Source organism: Lynx rufus, unplaced genomic scaffold (assembly GCF_022079265.1).
Source record: "Lynx rufus isolate CCGP_SWC_20201006 ecotype Redwood Valley unplaced genomic scaffold, mLynRuf1.p SCAF_25, whole genome shotgun sequence".
Classification (NCBI taxonomy): Eukaryota; Metazoa; Chordata; class Mammalia; order Carnivora; family Felidae; genus Lynx; species Lynx rufus.
In genome coordinates, this window is record NW_025814840.1 from 3,503,504 (window position 1) to 3,522,266 (window position 18,763).

Below are 18,763 nucleotides of genomic sequence, written 5' to 3' on the forward strand. Positions count from 1 at the left end.
TGGTTACTTGTGTATTTCAGACCCCTTGGACAGGTCATTTAGCATTTCCAGCTCCCCCACATTTTCATTCTTATGATCAATAAGGTCTCATTCAGCTTTAAAATCATGATCCTTTTAAGTGAAGGTGTTTTATTTTCAAAAGTTTGTATTGAGAGTACCAGTAGAGAAAGGAATCAAAAAAAAAAAAAAAAAAGCTCCTTTAGTTAATTCCATTATTTATATAATGTTAGGGATGGACTTACAAATGGGTGCATATAGTGGGTTCCTGAAGGAGAAAGTGATTACATAATCACAACTGTCTCACATTTTGATAGCATTCTTATCTGTACGTTTAAACTTACTCCTTTGTAGAGTTATGGTAAAACTAACCATTTGACCTTAATGGTTATGGTTTTCAAGAAAGATATTTAATGGGCAGTGACCCCGGGTGGATGGACTCTTCTTAAATCAAAATGATTACCAGCAATTTGTGTGAAACAGATTGCGAAGATATAATTTGATTTCATCATAAAAAAAAACACCTCCCTGCCACCTTCAAAATGTGGTTAGGGGAGAAGAGAGCTAATATTCTAGTGGTCATTGCTGATGTGTTGTAGACACACTTGAGGAAACTTTATTTGATGTTCTTGTATTTTTTTTTCCCTTTTCTAAATGTAACTTTGTCAAGAGTAGTTTAAAAAAAATCTATACATGTAAGTTACATATCTCATTATTATAAATGGACTTCTTAAGCTATATGACTACAGATAAGCTCATACTTTCTGGATTTTAGTAGTTATCTACAGTTACTTGGAATTACTTACAAATCTGTGAAGTTGAAAATTCCTTAATAAAGCTTCTACCATATTTTATTCCAATATTTTCACATTTTAGGTGAAATAGACTTTGAAAATTTTATATATCGTACACATTTTTAAGCAGTTGTGTTTTACCTAATTTATAATAATAACATATAGACTAGCTCCCAAATGCATTTTTTGGAAGGAATATACACTCAATTTCTTTTCAGAAGCTTCTTTTTCACATTTATTTATTTATTTCACATTTATTTTACTTATAAACTAAATTTCACATTTCACATTTCACATTTATTTATTTCACATTTATTTTACTTATAAACTAAATCCAAACGATCTGAGCTAAAAATACATTTTTTGGGAAAATTTTATTGGAAAATGTGGGCAAACTTTATTATGCTTATGGATACAATTTGATCAACAGAGAGGGAGAATTTTTCCTCGAGTCTTTTATGGTCCCTGGCTGGGTCTGAAAATTAAACTGACAAAGTCAGACTAACAGGAAAAAGCGCATTTAAGTTTTACATGACATGACAACCCCCATAAGGAAACGAAGACCCAAAGAATTAGTGAAATCTACTTGCTATAATAGTGGGTTAAAGGATCAGAGGCAGGTGCAGAAAAGCAACTAAACTACGCGGAGAGGCTGAAGGGAGCTATGAATTATTTTAACAAGGTCAGCCTACATAGAATTCTCTCCATCTCAATTTCTTGCTCTTGTTGGGCATAAAAATGTTACCTTCCTTCTCAAACAGGGAATACATCTTTCACATAGCAATTTAATATCCTGCTTTTAAGAAAAAGAAAGAAGGACTGAGCGTTTTTCCTGTATTTGTTGTTCTTCAAGTACCTTTATCTCAAAAGTCAATACACCGGAGTGGCATATTTTGGGGTGATGTCCTCTGAACTCCTTCAACAGTCAGTGGCAGCAATAGCCTGTAGGAATAGGCTTGTAAGTACGGGGAAGCCCAAACAGCAGGGGCTTAAACAAATCAGGGTTTGTCTCAAATATAAAGAAGCGTTGAGGTGGGCAGGAAATGGTTGGCGCGGGGGCTCCACAGTGGCATCAGGGTGCCCTCTGCCTCATTTCTGCTCTGCACTTAATAGTGCTTGCTTGCATCTTCATTCCTGGTACCTAATGGTCTTGTGGTGGCTGATGCAACTCCAGGCACCTACTCTCCATTGCAAGGAGCAGAGGGTAAAGATGCCCTCTTTTCTCATGGAGCTGGAGCTTTTCCAGGGACCACACCTAGCATACTGCTTCTTATCTTATTATCCATACTGGGCTGCAAGACAGCTAGCTAGGGAGTAGGGCTTGTGGATTACAGATGTCCGTAAACCAAAAACACAGCAAAATACATACATATGTAAATCACAGTGAAAGATGTAAACATGGAAATTGTGGGCAGGATTTCCTCTTTTGTTGTTGTTTCTTTAAAACAAATGTATCAGTTGTCCATTTCCAATAGGCTGATTCTTATTCAAAACCCAAAGTTGTTCTGTGGGTGTGGATATTTCTGACCAGATCCCATGAGTTCAGCAATCTTGTTTGCTATATCTGTAGAATGTTCTAGAATGCCTAGCTTGACTTACTCAGTTATGGCTTTTACAGTGAATGTCAGTGATGTTTTACAATTTCAGATTGGCAATAGGCTTAGCATCTATGCTTGGGCCTTGAACTAGTATTATTCCCTGAATGTCTCTTAAACATGACGATATAAATTAGCAATTAGAATCTAGAAGGTGAACAATTAACTGTTTAATCAAACTATGGGGGAAAAAAGAAAGGAAAAATACATATGCAAGAAGACTTGTGTGGGAAATTCAAATAACTGAATTTTAATATAGTTTAATAAAATTGTAGAATGAAATAATTCTGCCTATGTATATGTGTGTCTAGAATAAATATATATCCTGATATATCCTGGTGTTATTTGAGAAAACAAAACCGCAGTGGGTTTATTTGGGTGTCTAATTTTGTAAAGAGATGTGACCATGTAATTTTAAAAGAGAATGAGCTACTTGTTCATTCTCTTTGAAAAGCGTAGATTCGTATTTCTTGGTTTGGGGGAACAAAATACTGATATTTTAGTGTTTTCTGAAGGAAATATTCCAGAAATTTGATATTTTTTCATTGTGAGATAATCTATGATATTCTTCTAGTTTATATTATATGTGATATATTAACATGTATTTTTACAATATGTTACATATACTATAAAGTATGTACTCTCCTCATGCAGTGCTCAGATGTGCACAGAGTTAAAAGCTCCTGTATTTTTTTAATTAATTTTTTTTTTCAACGTTTATTTGTTTTTCCTGGGACAGAGAGAGACAGAGCATGAACGGGGGAGGGGCGGAGAGAGGGAGACACAGAATCGGAAACAGGCTCCAGGCTCTGAGCCATCAGCCCAGAGCCCAACGCGGGGCTCGAACTCACGGACCGCGAGATCATGACCTGGCTGAAGTCGGACGCTTAACCGACTGCGCCACCCAGGCGCCCCAAAAGCTCCTGTATTTTTTACACCTAATCCAATCTTCATGAGCCCACTCTGCTACCTAGATTGTAATGTGTATCTGGGCTGGGTCAGGTCCCGCCTGCTTAAAACAACATCCCAGCGTCTTAGGTTTTAAATACTCTTCTAGGTGAACACTCACCAATGCAGCTGCTGATTGTCTCCTCCTCTCTTCCCGGCCCTCACCCTAAAATTGTACAGGGGCAGGTGTGATCACTAGTTCTTGGTGTGGGGAGGGGGGCACCCAGCTTGAATGCCTCCATCTATGCTGGAGTCTGTTTATATGGTGCGTGTGTGTCTGTTTCGGCCTCTCACCCGCGGGCTTTTTAATTTGATCCCGTTCCCTAATGACCCTTTGGGGGTCTGGTGCATCCATTGCCACGTAGAGCTGACATGAATTGACATGAGTCGACATGACCTCCGAGGTCCTCCGCCCTCACCCGAGGCCTTGCTCAGGTAGTGATCTCTCAGCATCTGCGATTCCTGAGCACACGAAGACACCCCGATTCTCTCTCTAGCCACCTGTCCTCGCCACTGCTTCATACTCACCACGAGGCGCGATTAGATGCGACTGCCGTGCACATTCTCTGGAGGCTTCCATATTCCACGCGAGTCAGCCACTGTTTCTCCCCAAGTTCTCTTACTTTCTCAGCACCTATCACCACATTCCCTAAGTGCTGTTCCAGTGCCTCGTGGATGTAGACGTGGCCCAGGGTGGTGGAGGACAAGGCGTGGAGAGGAGGACCTTTGCATCCGATCTCCTTGTCCTCTCTGTGTCTCCCCTTCTGCTCCCATAATCCAGATAGGAAGGCACCCCCTTTTCCTGCTTTTCTGGGAGACATTTATACTCTTTCCTTCTCAGAAGGGGAAAAAGCCTCCCACGTCAGCCTCACTGCTAGGAAGGTCGCCCTCGGTCATCGGAGAAACTCTATAATCTGGGTCAGCCAGGCTTGCCTCTTGATGTTGTAGCCACAGGATGATTTGTAGCTATGAATAAAAATGTTTTGGATTAATACTGCCTAAAAAGAATGCTCAATGCAGAGTATATACCTTCTCCTTGTCCTATTGAGCGAAAATAAAAATGGTCAGATCCTAGACACATCCTCATTATTTCCATTTTTATTGAAAGGAATCAAATGTACTAATAAAAGTTATTTTGAACATGCATGTCCATAGAAACTTGTAAAGGGTGTGTGTGTGTGTCTGTGTGTCTATGGATACATTTCTACATTGACAAAAAGAAAAAGGCAGCTACATCATTCCATTTTCTATTTCTCAGTTATATAGTATATAATGCACATTCTTCTGTCAGTTTATGAGTATATAGTTTCATTTAGGCCCATGTCAGTAGAAATCATCATAATTATATCTTCAGTAACTGGAGAATGAATATATTTTGAACACCCTAAATATCTTCTAGTTAAACCAAGTTTTCAATAATTTAAGAAATTAGCTTGATAGATTCAATAAAGTCCATAATATAAAATCGAGGAAGATTACAAAATATTTTTTAAAAAAAGTTCTCATGAATAATAAAAAATGGTTTGTGTAGATGTACATATGTTTGTATTTTTTGTTTGTTTTTGACTTTGACTTTACATCTCACGTGTTTTATACTATTCCAAACTAAATATACCACATCAGTGTCTTTATTTCAGGGCCATACAGTTTCTGAAAATAAATGTGTATCCACATTGTCTCTTACAACAACCTGCTTGCATTGTTGAGAATTTAATATGTGCTGTAAGGATTTATCCATGATGTAAAACTAAATAAAAATCTGTGACACATTATAATTAAAATAAGTAATGACCCCAAAAGTGATCATTGGTGGAATATAGTATTTAACTGCAACTATTTCCAGCTGGTGTAGTGAAATTAGAAGTCGGTACAACTTTTGAGAAAATAGGCAGTAAGACAGATCTCCTTAATGCAAATCAGGTAGCTTTGCACTGATCAAGCTTGTTAGTTTGGTATCTGATCTTTTTTATTTAATTGGAATAATATAAATTGATTTTCAGATTAATTGGGAACATGTGTTAGCTAACATAGTGTTCTTTTTATCTACTTTACCTAAAATGACCTGAGCTGATTTCCTAAGTATTTCATCTTAACCAACTGAAAATCTGTGCTTGGTAAGATACATAAACACCCTGTAGGGCACAGAACCATGTTGAAGTATGATTGCCATCTTCCTGAACCAACGAAAAAATGTACATGATTGTGCTTTACAACTGACTAATCTACTCTTTCAGTAGATTTAAATGAATAGAATCAGTAGGTCTAAGGTGTCACCCGGGCATTTTTAATAATTAACCAAGTGATTCTGATGTAAAAGGTTTTCAGACTACACTTCAAGAAATACATAAGCTAGAAATTATTCTATGTGCATTTTTACTTAATAATTCTGTAAAGAGAGACATGGATTCTCCTCATGTCATACACAGTTACTAAGATATGGAGAAATACATCTACACGGTCCATAAATTTCAGTCCCTGTTAGCACAAAATGGCGGACTTGTCTAACTTTCCAGATTACTTGGTGATCCAGCTGTCTTCTGCATCACTCAACTACAATCCGTAGTCTTTGGGCACCAAAACAGTCTGCAAACATCATATACCACAGTGCCAAGAATGGGGATTTGAAAGAATAGGATGGAAATCCATTTAGAAGATCGACAAAGAAATACAGATACGCTGGTATAAAGAGGGTCAGACAATTTGAAGGAAAGTCAGCAGACTCTAGTGTGGCTGCTCTTAGGTTTTGACTCCATGCTGTCACTTTTTTTTTTTTTTTAATTTTTTTTTTTTTTTCAACGTTTATTTATTTTCGGGACAGAGAGAGACAGAGCATGAACGGGGGAGGGGCAGAGAGAGAGGGAGACACAGAATCGGAAACAGGCTCCAGGCTCTGAGCCATCAGCCCAGAGCCTGACGCGGGGCTCGAACTCACGGAGCGCGAGATCGTGACCTGGCTGAAGTCGGACGCTTAACCGACTGCGCCACCCAGGCGCCCCATGGGGTTCTTTCTTTTTTTTTTTTTTTAAATTTTTTTTTTCAACGTTTATTTATTTTTGGGACAGAGAGAGACAGAGCGTGAACGGGGGAGGGGCAGAGAGAGAGGGAGACACAGCATCGGAAACAGGCTCCAGGCTCCGAGCCATCAGCCCAGAGCCCGACGCGGGGCTCGAACTCCCGGACCGCGAGATCATGACCTGGCTGAAGTCGGACGCCTAACCGACTGTGCCACCCAGGCGCCCCTCTATTCTCTTTTTTAATAAAATCAATTGATTTTTTTTTTTAATTTTTTTTTCAACGTTTATTTTTATTTTTGGGACAGAGAGAGACAGAGCATGAACGGGGGAGGGGCAGAGAGAGAGGGAGACACAGCATCGGAAACAGGCTCCAGGCTCCGAGCCATCAGCCCAGAGCCCGACGCGGGGCTCGAACTCGCGGACCGCGAGATCGTGACCTGGCTGAAGTCGGACGCTTAACCGACTGTGCCACCCAGGCGCCCCATGGGGTTCTTTCTTTTTTTTTTTTTTTTAAATTTTTTTTTTCAACGTTTATTTATTTTTGGGACAGAGAGAGACGGAGCATGAACGGGGGAGGGGCAGAGAGAGAGGGAGACACAGAATCGGAAGCAGGCTCCAGGCTCTGAGCCGTCAGCCCAGAGCCCGACGCGGGGCTCGAACTCACGGACCGCGAGACCGTGACCTGGCTGAAGTCGGACGCTTAACCGACTGCACCACCCAGGCGCCCCTCCATGCTGTCACTTTTAATGTCCTGTTCACCCTCAGGCAAATTGGGAACTACTACTACCATAAAAACATCCTTTTACTGGTTTTATCTCTTACACAACTTTGAGAGAAATAACATTTGTTAGGCTGTTTTTTGTTACAAAGGAAGGTAGCCTTGTTGGAGAAAATTTGGAAAATATATAAAAATTAACAGAAGCAAATTAAATTTTCTGTATGTCATTGAATCAGATCCTATTTGGCTTTATAGAGCCCCACATATATCTACATACAAGTGTGAGCTTGCACTTGTGCATCTTTTAAATTAAGTCGTTTCACGGAGATACGCACACAGAAGAATGCCCAAACCTCACTTGTGCAGCTTAACGAATTTTCACATAGTGAACACATTTATGTAATCAACACTTAGAGCAAGAAACAGAAATTAATTGGCCCCCAAAAGCCCAGCCTTATGGCTGTGGCATTCCCAGCCCACCTTCTTCACAGACGTGACCCTATTCTGACTTCTCTCACAGTGGAGACATTTGCCAATCTTTGAAATGTATACCCTGGGAGTCATATGGTGTGTGGTGCTTTGTGTCTGGTTTCTTACACTTTGCCTTATGTTCATGAAGATCATCCATGTGGTTACTTGTTACAGTGATTTGTTCATTCTCCGTACTAACATTCTACATTGTACTAACATTCTACAGTACTTCTACTGTACACAGAAAGCAATCTATATAAGCATCTTTATGGGTGGGCATTTAGATTGTTTCCTCATTTTGACTAGACAACACTCTTCTGGTCATCCTTGGCATGCCTTTAAATAAAAATTTTACTGGACTTTTACATATAAAAACATGTACAAATCATACTGAATGGTTGTATGAATTTTCACAGAATAAACCCACCAACGTAGCCAGCACACAAATAGAGAAAGAACCCATTATGGATACCCAAGAATTCCCTGCTATGCATGGTAAATTTAATGACTCCTAGATATTGCATGTGAAAAAATAATAAATCTTGGGGTAAAGTCATATTGCTCAAAAGAGGATATACTTTTGCCTCTGTTAAAATAGGAGAAAACCACCCTAATTCAATCAGAGTTTGAAAGTTGGGTTTTAGTCACAGTGAGGCATGGTCTAGACCCCATGAAGAATTATTAAGAGAGTGTAGAACTTCAGTGATCCCAACGGGAAGGAGGGGACATTTCCCAGGTCCTTGCCTCCTTGGTGGCTGAGGAGTGCAGTGTTTGACCCCTTGGTCCCTGATGGCTGTCTCCTCAGTCACTCCCTCTGAACCTCGTATTTCTGCTCAGCATGTCAGCCTTTCACCGCACATCATTTGCAAGTAGGACAAACTGTGTTGGTATCTTTCAAAACAAAATTTGGGTAATTATTTTCTCCTGCTTTTTTTCTACTACTTTTTATTTACATCTTGTCACATCGTGTCGTAGCATAACAGATTTTTCAAGTTCCAGCTGAGAACTCTTTCTTTCTCTGATTCTGGCCCCAGGCTTCTGTGATCTACCCCACACTGTGACAGAGCTGGGGGCAGGGCATTTGTTCTCAGGCTTTGATTAGAGAGAACCATTTCCTGCTTGGCTCACGTCTGATGTTCCTTGATTGTGCAAAAGTCTTTGACCTACATAATAGACTCTGGTTGCAACAGGCCAAGGACGTACCTTTTCACCAGGTAGCACATACTACTGGTAGATGTGCCTGCTTACCTTTTTCTTGGGCTGTATGATCCCAAGGTAATCACTTCACTCATGGTATATGATGCTCAGACTCCTGGTTTATATGTGAACCCCGAAAATGATGACTATAGTATTTTCTGATAGCACTTACTTACCTGAAAATACCCACTTGATGCACTGTGCTCTTTTATAATGTACAAGTTTTATTTTCTAAATAGTGAAAAATGTAAGTGATCAAGGCTACGGAAGTGCTACATTTCAGAGAAAAGGAAGTACACGTGTGTATAAACAAAAGCTTGCCACCCGTAAAATGTGAACAAGATAAAGGCAAAATCACTTCCCAAAAGTAAGCCTCCAGGAAATACTTGACATTTTCCAGAAGATGTTTGCCCTTTAATGTCATCATTTGCTTTTTCCATGTGGGTTTTTGAGGTGCTTGAAAATCGCAAGCTTCCTCCTTTTTTTTCTTCTTTTTCCTTTTTTGGAAAGCTAGGGAGTAGGAATAGTAATGAGATGCTCTTCAGCTAGACAAATGCCAAGATGGCCAATTAGCTGACATCAAAACAAAAATAACTCTTTTCACATGGAATCTTTTTTGTTGTTTCTTTTAAGACCTCAACTGCCACGGTAAATGTGTTAGTGACAGATGTCAATGACAACGCCCCAGTGTTCGATCCCTATCTGCCTCGAAATCTGTCCGTGGTCGAAGAAGAAGCCAATGCGTTTGTGGGTCAAGTAAGGGTAAGTGGCGCGTATATATCAAGTGCATTTTTTAAGTGAATACGTTTCATATATTTTAATTTCAAAAAGACATTCAGCTAATGCAGGGTACATTGGACCATTAGAAGTGTTGAAAGCAATCAATGAGATCACTTGGGTATGAGGCGAAACACCAGTAAAGTGCCTTCATTCTCAATCACAGTGCCGGATAATCTTCCAGATTTTTTTCCCCATAAATCACATTGTGTCCATTTGGCTTTACCTCGTTAAGTTTGTTGATTTACATTTTAGGACCATCAGGTGTTTTGTTTTTTTTTTAATGTTTATTTATTTTTGAGACAGAGACAGGCAGAGCATGAACAGGGGAGGGTCAGAGAGAGAAGGAGGCACAGAATCTGAAACAGGCTCCAGGCTTTGAGCTGTCAGCACAGAGCCCGATGCGGGGCTCGAACTCACTGACTGTGAGATCATGACCTGAGCCGAAGTCAGCCGCTTAACTGACTGAGCCACCCAGGCGCCCCGACCATCAGGTGTTTTAAATGTTGATTGATTTAAAGTATTTTCTTACTTAATATATATTTTTATTTTCTGGAATTATACTAAGATATTTGTAGAGAAATATGTGATAGCTCTACCATTAACTATGAATTTGTAGGTGCATCCCTCAAAATACAGATGTTTGGAGGTAAATTCATCTGGTTGTGTAAACATGCCTTCAGCATTCTCTGGGTACCTGTATTTCACACACAACTTTTGTCCAACGTGTTCTCCTTCTTGACTTATTTATTAGCCAGTTTTTATTAGCCAGTTTCTGTAGTTCCTTTGATGCATAATCCCATTTTTCTTATAGCAAGGGTAATATTTCTTCAGCTGGGCCATACTTGGTCTTGAACTTGGTAAAGGGTCTAGAAGCCATAGGCTGAGGGCACATTTTGAGGATGACACCCCTATTGTGAAGCATCTACCTGAGATGAGGCATCTGTGTGGGCCACAGGCAAGGGAGTGGGGGAACCCCAGTGTACGAGTCCAGACTTTGGGATCGTACCCTTTCCCCGTTAATGCCGCGAGCCGTGAACAGGAGGTTTTCTGGTGCTTTGAAGCAAGCCTTCTCTTCTCTACCAGGCAGCTGCACTTCCAGTCAGACATAGGGTCTGGCATTCCGTCCAGTTTCCTCTCTGGCTGCAGAAGAGGAGGGCTTCTTTAAACAATGTCACAAAGACCCTCTGCCTTCCACACCAAGCCCTGGGGGTTTCGCTAAACAGTTGGAGCTCATCAGTGTTTTCCCTTAGAGCTTTGATGATAACTTACAACAACTTCACAGCCATTATCGTCATCATTGTCAGACTCTGTCAAATCCTGCGGAGGTCACATAAGGCATACGTTCCCTTGTGCTTTTATGCCACCCCACCCCACCCTCGCCGCAGGGGAGAGGTTTGTAATTGTGCCGCAACAGTGCGCCGGGGAGTCTTGATGTCATGTAGCCAGCAAGCCTTCAACTCCAGAACCCTGTATAATAATACCTCTGGCGTCAAAACTCTCACCGTGAACTCGGCCAGAAAAGACCTGTAGACAAAAGATTGAGGAGTTCAAGTGACACTACCAGGAAAGTGAGGAAGTGATGCAGGGAAAAGACAGGTACCAGTGCAGGGCTGGCTACTGCACAAGTCCTCGTGAGGAAAACTGGAGCTCAATCCCAACAACAAATCTAGGAAATCATATGGCCCGGAGTTATCAATCCTGAGAAGCGAGGGAACTGGCAAATTCATGCACGAAATCCTGACAGTTCTCGGTCACTGATGCTTTGGAGGGCATTTTCAGTACTTCTTGCCTCCAGTACAAACAAGCGGCCAGGTCTCTCTGCAGCTCAGATACAGGAGTATTCAGTCAGACTGCACACACCAGCAGGTAGAAGTTGGCCAAAGAGTATACCTGCTCTGAGGGCCACGGGTGGGGCACTAGCAGTTTCTATAACACCAAGCAGACAAGATGATAAAATCTGAGCGGCATGTGCAGAAAACACAGAAAAGGAGGCAGTGCTGGCATTTACTCATGAAGGATGAGTATTGACGAGAAGAAAATTGGGAGGGGTTGGAAGCTGTCTGGCAGGTAATTGCATGAATAAAAGCACAGACACAGAGCACTGACATGTCACATTACAGGAAATTAGATGTGCCACATCGTAAAGATTTCTCTGTGCGTGTTGGAGACGGTGGTGGGGGGACCCCTGCAGGGCGTGACAGATGGCGTCACTAGATTTTTATAAAGCTTACTCCTGGGTAGATTGTAATGGGAGATTCTAAATTCAGAAAGCTGTATTTAGTCACATCTACCAATTATTCAGAAAGAATAAACAGGTACTGAAATCACTTAGGAAAATTATCTTTTCCATTTCTCATACTTTACCTGACATTGGAGAGTAAAGGCCATATGGAATATATAAGTAATCATAAGTAGGCATTAATATAATGATTAATTTTTCATTATTTTTATTTTTCCTTTCTCTTTATTTTCATCACTTTCCCTAGTGATTCTTCATCTTTGAAGGAATTATAGCATTAAGTTTGTTTCTTGTCTCCTACTTCTAAAATTCAACAAGGAATGGTCTTTGTAATGTATTTTGGCATTAAAAATTGAAGTACAAACCCTGGCACTCATAATTTGATAAAGCAGTAATTGTCATGGACTTTAGGCAATAACATCTTTTCACAAAAACCTAAAATGACTGAAACTAAAAAGGAACAGGAAAACGTGCAAAGCAGGTGCATACCACTGATTCCGCCCAGTCCCACGGAAGTTGTAACGTCCGTAGGATGGGATTTTCCTGCATCCTAACAGTCTCCTGTTGCTACCTAATGAGAATTTTATGATACATTAATTTCACTAAATGACTCCTGCCCTGCTTATAGAATTTAATTCTAGTTGTCACCAGAACTCTATGAAGACACACTTAAAACCAAAATACATATGGTTATTTATTGTACTGAATTTGAGTTACCGACTCCAGAGTTTTTGTTCTAATGATGTGGTGGTGTGTTAATCCACTGTTGGCATTCCAGCGCTAAAGGCACTTTTTATTTACTTTTTAAGGTACTAAGGCAGTGTCGTAGTAACTAAACTTTATTAAATAGGGAATACTTCTGAAGCAATATTTTTGGATTGTGCAACGCAAAGTTTCATCAGCACGTTAAAAAATAAACTCCCAACTTGCAACGTTTTAACGGAGAGCTCACTATACGCCAGTACCATATACCGTACTTAACTTTGAAAACTATTTCCATATTCCCAGGGCACTTGTAGCAGTGGCATTGTTGGGGAGAAGAGAATGTGTGCAGAGTGAAACCTAGCAAACACAGTGAGAACACACTCTGTGTCGATGTCAAGTGTCAAAGTGTCATCCTGGTGATTTACTGAAGGACGAGGAACGCCACAAAGGAATAAGTAGCTGTGTCAGTGTTCATGGGAAAATGTATTCATCTGCAGTATCTGGACAAATTAGTGAGATTCTAGGTTGGAACAAACAAGGCAAAGAAAGATACCAGGTGGAGATGACCCAGGACAGAGCTGGGCTGAAGAGGCAATTTGAGAACAAGTCAACAGTCTGACAATAACGGAAGATTTGTTGAGAGGAGTTCTGGAAAAGTGATTAGGAACACGTTGAGTTCTGATGGGGAAGACCAGGGGGGCTGCTAGAGAGACTCAGTGTGTCGGCGTAAAGTCTTGTTTAGTGTTTAGTGCCCTGCACAGCATGTCACGGGGGGAGCATGTAGGGGGATCTGCGTGCATATTCTGATGGTGGACCACAAGCGTGCCAACAGGGCATCCCAGGTGAGGTGTTGGGTGTAAGAGGCCTCACACCAGCCACGGACAGAATCCCTGCCCATTCCAGATCCCGGGGTATGCAGAGAAGCAGCAGAAGACACGTGCTTGTGTGTGAGAGAGACACAGAGAGAGATTGTATATTAGAGAGGATCTAATAAAAAAAAAAAAACAAACATATATATATATATATATATATATATATTAGAGAAGATATGTATACACAATATGTGTATATAGAAATACTTAGGTATGTAGGTATTATTGTTAAATAAGGTCAGTAGTTGAGGGTAAAGAGGCTGGGTCTACTGTTGAGATTATGTCATTTCTTTTTTTTTTTTTTTAAGTTCAGTAAACTGCTTAGATGTGTTTCCCAGACCCTATTTATCGCTAAATCAGAAGGACCCCCAGGAAAGGTTCACCCTGATGTGTGAGAGTCAGGCGGCCAAGTTTGGTCCCACCACACACCCTGGGTCTACAGACGTGGGCCCTCAATGCCATGGATGCCATTTTCATTGATCTGCTCAAAGAAGGTCTGACAGATGGACCCCCGAGTCTGGGTGAGGAGTGCAGAGGAGATAAAGGGGAGACCTGTTTCAGTAAACATGGTCTTCACTGCTGGGTCACCAAAAGGACTTCTTTGTACTTGTCTGACAGAGTTTAGCCTGAGGGAGGAGAAGCTGTTTTCACTTTGGGACACGTGCCCAGGAGGCACTTTGTGGAGATTTGGGGTGAGTGGGAGGTGAGGCCCGGGAGGCCTTGGAGGCTCGTCCAGCTGCCTGCCCTCGGACAGCAGCTCGTGGAGAGGTTCCTCAGGGGCCACAGTTCTGCTGAAACTTGTCCTGTTTCTCAGAATAGCCTTGGGCATGAAAGCCCACACAGCGGCAGTGAAGGCACACTTGGAAACCACACTGTCTGTTACGTTTAAAGCAGGTTCTTAGCAGTGTAGATGATACAGAGTGAGCCACTTCCTGGCAAACCTCTAATCGGTGCCTTGCAGAAATTCTTACGCTGCATGGACTTCTTTAGCTCTAAGTGACAACAATAGAGGCCCTGAGTCAACAGAATGTTCTTCCAGTTCTAAAACAAAAGTGGCTGTATTTGTTTAACCTGAAACATAAATGCAGTCCCAGTGTGAGGTCTGCATGCTAAGTCCCAGCTACGGGAAAGTGCTAGCAGTTCAGTCTCAACCCTGAAAGCAATTTTAAAGTCATTAGTGCACGTCAGTGTTTAGAAGGGGAGGGCGGGTGTTCGCTTTAAAAAGAAATTGGTGGGGTGTCTGGGTGGCTCAGTCGGTTGAGCGTCCTACTTCAGCTCGGGTCATGATCTCACGGTTCACCAGTTCAAGCCCCGTGTTGGGCTCTGTGCTGACAGCCCCGGGCCTGGAGCCTGTTTCAGATTCTGCATCTCCCTCTCTCTCTGCCCCTCTGCTGCTCGTGCTCTCTCTCTCTCTCTCTCTCAAGAATAAATAAACATTAAAAATTAAAAAAAAAAAAAAAACAAATTGGTGTTTCTTCCAAATACACAATTTAATATGAAGCAAAGTAAATCTGAACCTCACTGCTGTGTCTCCGATGAATGTCCTTGTTGTCTCTCTGTGTGGGGCTCTAAAAATGAAATGAAGGTGGGGAGCTTTATGGTGTTTTATTTATTTTTTGTAGCTCACTCTGACATTCAACAGTGCCTAAAACTATAATACTTCTTTTTTAAGTGGGCCACAAGTGGGGGATTTTATGGGTTCTCTTGTCAAGTCAAACTATATAAGGCAAATACTATACTCACTCAACTAAAGAAAGAAGCCTGCACAATTTGAAAAATTGGTGACCTGTATTTTAAGGCTGTTACCTAAAAATATTTATAATGGAGATTTATCTGTTGCTTGTGAATATTTTTTTAAATTTTTTTTTAAGTTTACTTATTTATTTTGAGAGAGAGAGAAGATGAGCAGGGGAGGGGCAGAGAGAGAGGGAACTTGAGCAGGGGCGGGGGATGGGCACAGAGAGAGGGAGAGAGAGAATCCCAAGCAGGCTCCGCTCTGTCAGCACAGAGTCTGACACGAGGTTCAATCCCAGGAACCATGAGATCATGACCTGAGCTGGACGCTCAACCGACTGAGCCACCCAGATGCCCCTAAATATTTTTGAAACTCCATCTTTCAGATTCAATTAGCAATTCATAAATGAATTAGAAAATTTTGTGCTTATATTTTTGCACTGTTTACTTAAGACCTGTCCTTGGATCAGCTTTTAGTCTTTCTATCAGCTGTTACAATAAATACGTGTGCGTGTGCCTGCGTGTGTGTGTGTAAACATTCATAGGTGTGTATAGCCCCAGAAGTACGATGAATAATATCCACCCCCAACCTGATGGGCACCTCCATATTGCCAAATGTCATCTTTATCTGGATAACTTCACTGGTACATTTGAAGCCAATCTCTCTTCCCTTTTTCAGACCCTACTAACTATCTGCTCTCGGTTTCCATGTTGAAGCACACCTGATTCCTCCTGCCTTTCCCTGGCTTCATTTGCTTCCTAAACCTTTTATTTTAATATGTATAAGTCCCTTTTTTCTAGCTTCATTGAGATATAATTGGTATTCAAAACGCAGCACATGACTCATGTATAGAATTTTATGTGTTTGAGTTTGGATATATGGATGCATTCTGGTTACCATGGCCACAATTGAGGCAACGGACATGCCCGTCACCTCCAAAACTAACTTTGGCTCTTGTGCGTGTCTTCTCAGTTGGCTTTCCACTTCTACACGTTCATTCTGGGACATTCCCTGCACCTTGTACCCCACAGCTTCTAGAACGTTTAGATGCTCATGTCTTCCACAGCTCTACCCCTTAGCGTTTCTGCTCCTTTAAGCTACGGCTTCAAATAAACCTATATCTGTAAAACTAACCCACCTGAGCGTCTTAGAGATGCCTCGTATCCAACATGACTAACACCAAACCCTTGTCTTCATGTTCCCCAGACAGGGCTTCCTCTCTGGAATTCTCCATCTCAACCTGTGTGTCTCCTCTTTCTTCCTCACTGTGCACATCTGGTCCCTCGCCAGTCCCGATAATTCTCTGTTTCTCACCTGAACTAATATCACAACCTCTTTCTTTTTAAAAACACAGAATTTAGTTTATTTTTCTATCCTTAAAGGCCACACTACATTTAAAAAATATCTTTAGGGGCGCCTGGGTGGCGCAGTCGGTTAAGCGTCCGACTTCAGCCAGGTCACGATCTTGCGGTCCGTGAGTTCGAGCCCCGCGTCAGGCTCTGGGCTGATGGCTCGGAGCCTGGAGCCTGTTTCCGATTCTGTGTCTCCCTCTCTCTCTGCCCCTCCCCCGTTCATGCTCTGTCTCTCTCTGTTCCAAAAATAAGTAAAAAACGTTGAAAAAAAATTAAAAAAAAAAATTTAAAAAAAAATATCTTTATAGTTTCTTGACTTTATTGCTGTTTTTTTCACTTAATTGATTATCCTGACGGTAGTCTTTGATACCTCCTAGTTATCCTTAGTGCACCTGCTGGACCGCTGTCTCTAACCACCAGTTCAGCCACAGGAAGCACCTCTCAATGCAGAAAACAAGGTGTACCTCCCACTGCTACTTCTCCAGCTTTCCCTGCATCAATGCTCACCTGCTTGCAGTTACTAATCATTATTCTCAGTAACTCCCCCAGGTCTCTGCCTCTGCTCATGCACCCACCTTGATTTCTTCCTTCTCCATTCTTTATTTAGAGAACTCATCTTTGAAAATCTGGTCAAATGTAGTCTCTTCCAGAAAAACTTACCTAAACTTTTCCATGTCCTAAATGATCTGTCCTCATGGCCCCATTTATACTACGCACAACGTTTTGATGGTGCTTACCAAAGTATATGGAACTGATCTATTTATCCCAATTTCTTGGAAGCACAGACTGTGTCATATTGATCTGAGAGAACTGATACTCAGCCCAATATTTGGTTCTTAGAAGATGCTGAATTAAACTAGACCTAATGGATTAAAATGATCTAAAACTACATTTTTTTCGATGAAGATTGAGATATGTTGTAGAAAGACAAGAGGTATGATATATGTCAACATCTGCAAGTACATATTTGGCTTACCACACACACATATGCATAAATAAACAAAGACAATGTTTTGATATTGGGTATCTATCTACTTTTAGAATTTTTTTATTCTTGAGAGAGACAGAGACAGAGCGTGAGCAGGGTAGGGGCAGAGGGAGAGAGGGACACAGGATCTGAAGCAGGCTCCAGGCTCTGAGCTGTCAGCACAGAGCCCGACATGGGGCTTGAACCCACGAACCGTGAGATCATGACCTGAGCCAAAGTCGGACGCCCAACTGACTGAGCCACCCAGGATCCCCAACTTTTAGAATTTTTTTAAACACAGTTCATGTAGTATAGAACATAGGGGGGGTTAATTTAAAAGGCAATGTTAATGCCAAGAACACCTGAAATTTCTAATCAGCCTAGAGCAAAATCTTTACCACCAGGAGACAGGGAAACAATAGGTTTAAGAAGATTACTTAGAGGAACAATGTAAGAGATACGCTCCCAGCCTGTTTGGTCATGTGTTTGGAGTTGTATTTTCTACTCACCCGTTTACCATATATACTCTATTTAAATTATTTAATATTTGTCTAAGAAGAAATACTATTTTTGCCTCACAAACCCTTGCTCCATTCATCTCGCTGTGCCTTTTAATGCCACATTACTTATTTATGAGATCCAACTTTATACAAATTGCACTTCTGTTTTATAGACTGATGAAAATTCATGGCCTGTTCACTTTGGTTGGGTTCGGTTATCCTTTCGTGCAAATGTTACAGCCCACTTCAATTGCTTACACCGACTTTACTGCCTGAGGAGGACGCTTGCCAATCAACTTCTGGTTTTACAGGAGGGATCCCTACTGTTTCTGAAGCTTTTCATTAAGACCAAATCTCATCCTTTAAACTTTAAGAAAGATGTGTAATATATAGAAAGGGATTGAAAGATACACGCACAATTTATTATAAGGTACACATGCGTGCAAGTAAGCCCAGGCACGTAATCCTCACTAGGAGAGCCCCCTGCCTGCTTCTTCCCACTTTCCCCCACCTTCCATTAACCCCTGTGATTAGTTTCTTGATTTCTATTGTAGACTGACCAACTCACTAAGCTCCCATAAACAAGATAGTCTAGTTACATCTTTTTTAAATTGTCTACAAATAGAATTGTAGAGTATGTGTGCTTTAGTAACTGCCTTCTTTTATTCACCTTATCTTTTTAAGAGTCAACTTTCTTCCCATTGAGTCATGTATTTTATTTCCAATTTGCGGTTATACCACAGTTCGTATTCACGCTCTTACTATCGGCAAGTGCTGGAGTGGTTTCCAGTTTGAGGCTATTATAACCAATGCTGTTGTGAATACTTTCATATAATGTTTCCTGTGCACATGTGCCTGAATTTCTATTATGAATATGAG

At 41.2% G+C, this 18,763-nt stretch overlaps 1 protein-coding gene across 17 annotated transcripts in view; it reads left to right on the forward strand.

Annotated features, from left to right (window-relative positions):
• The window catches only part of PCDH15 (protocadherin related 15), a 789,181-nt gene that overhangs the window by 531,182 nt on the left and 239,236 nt on the right, over window positions 1–18,763 (forward strand). For all 17 annotated transcript variants that reach the window (XM_047088664.1, XM_047088665.1, XM_047088662.1 and 14 more), the window contains one exon: window positions 9,368–9,496. In XM_047088664.1, the coding sequence (XP_046944620.1) occupies window positions 9,368–9,496 (129 nt within the window). The remainder of the gene's footprint in view (window positions 1–9,367; window positions 9,497–18,763) is intronic.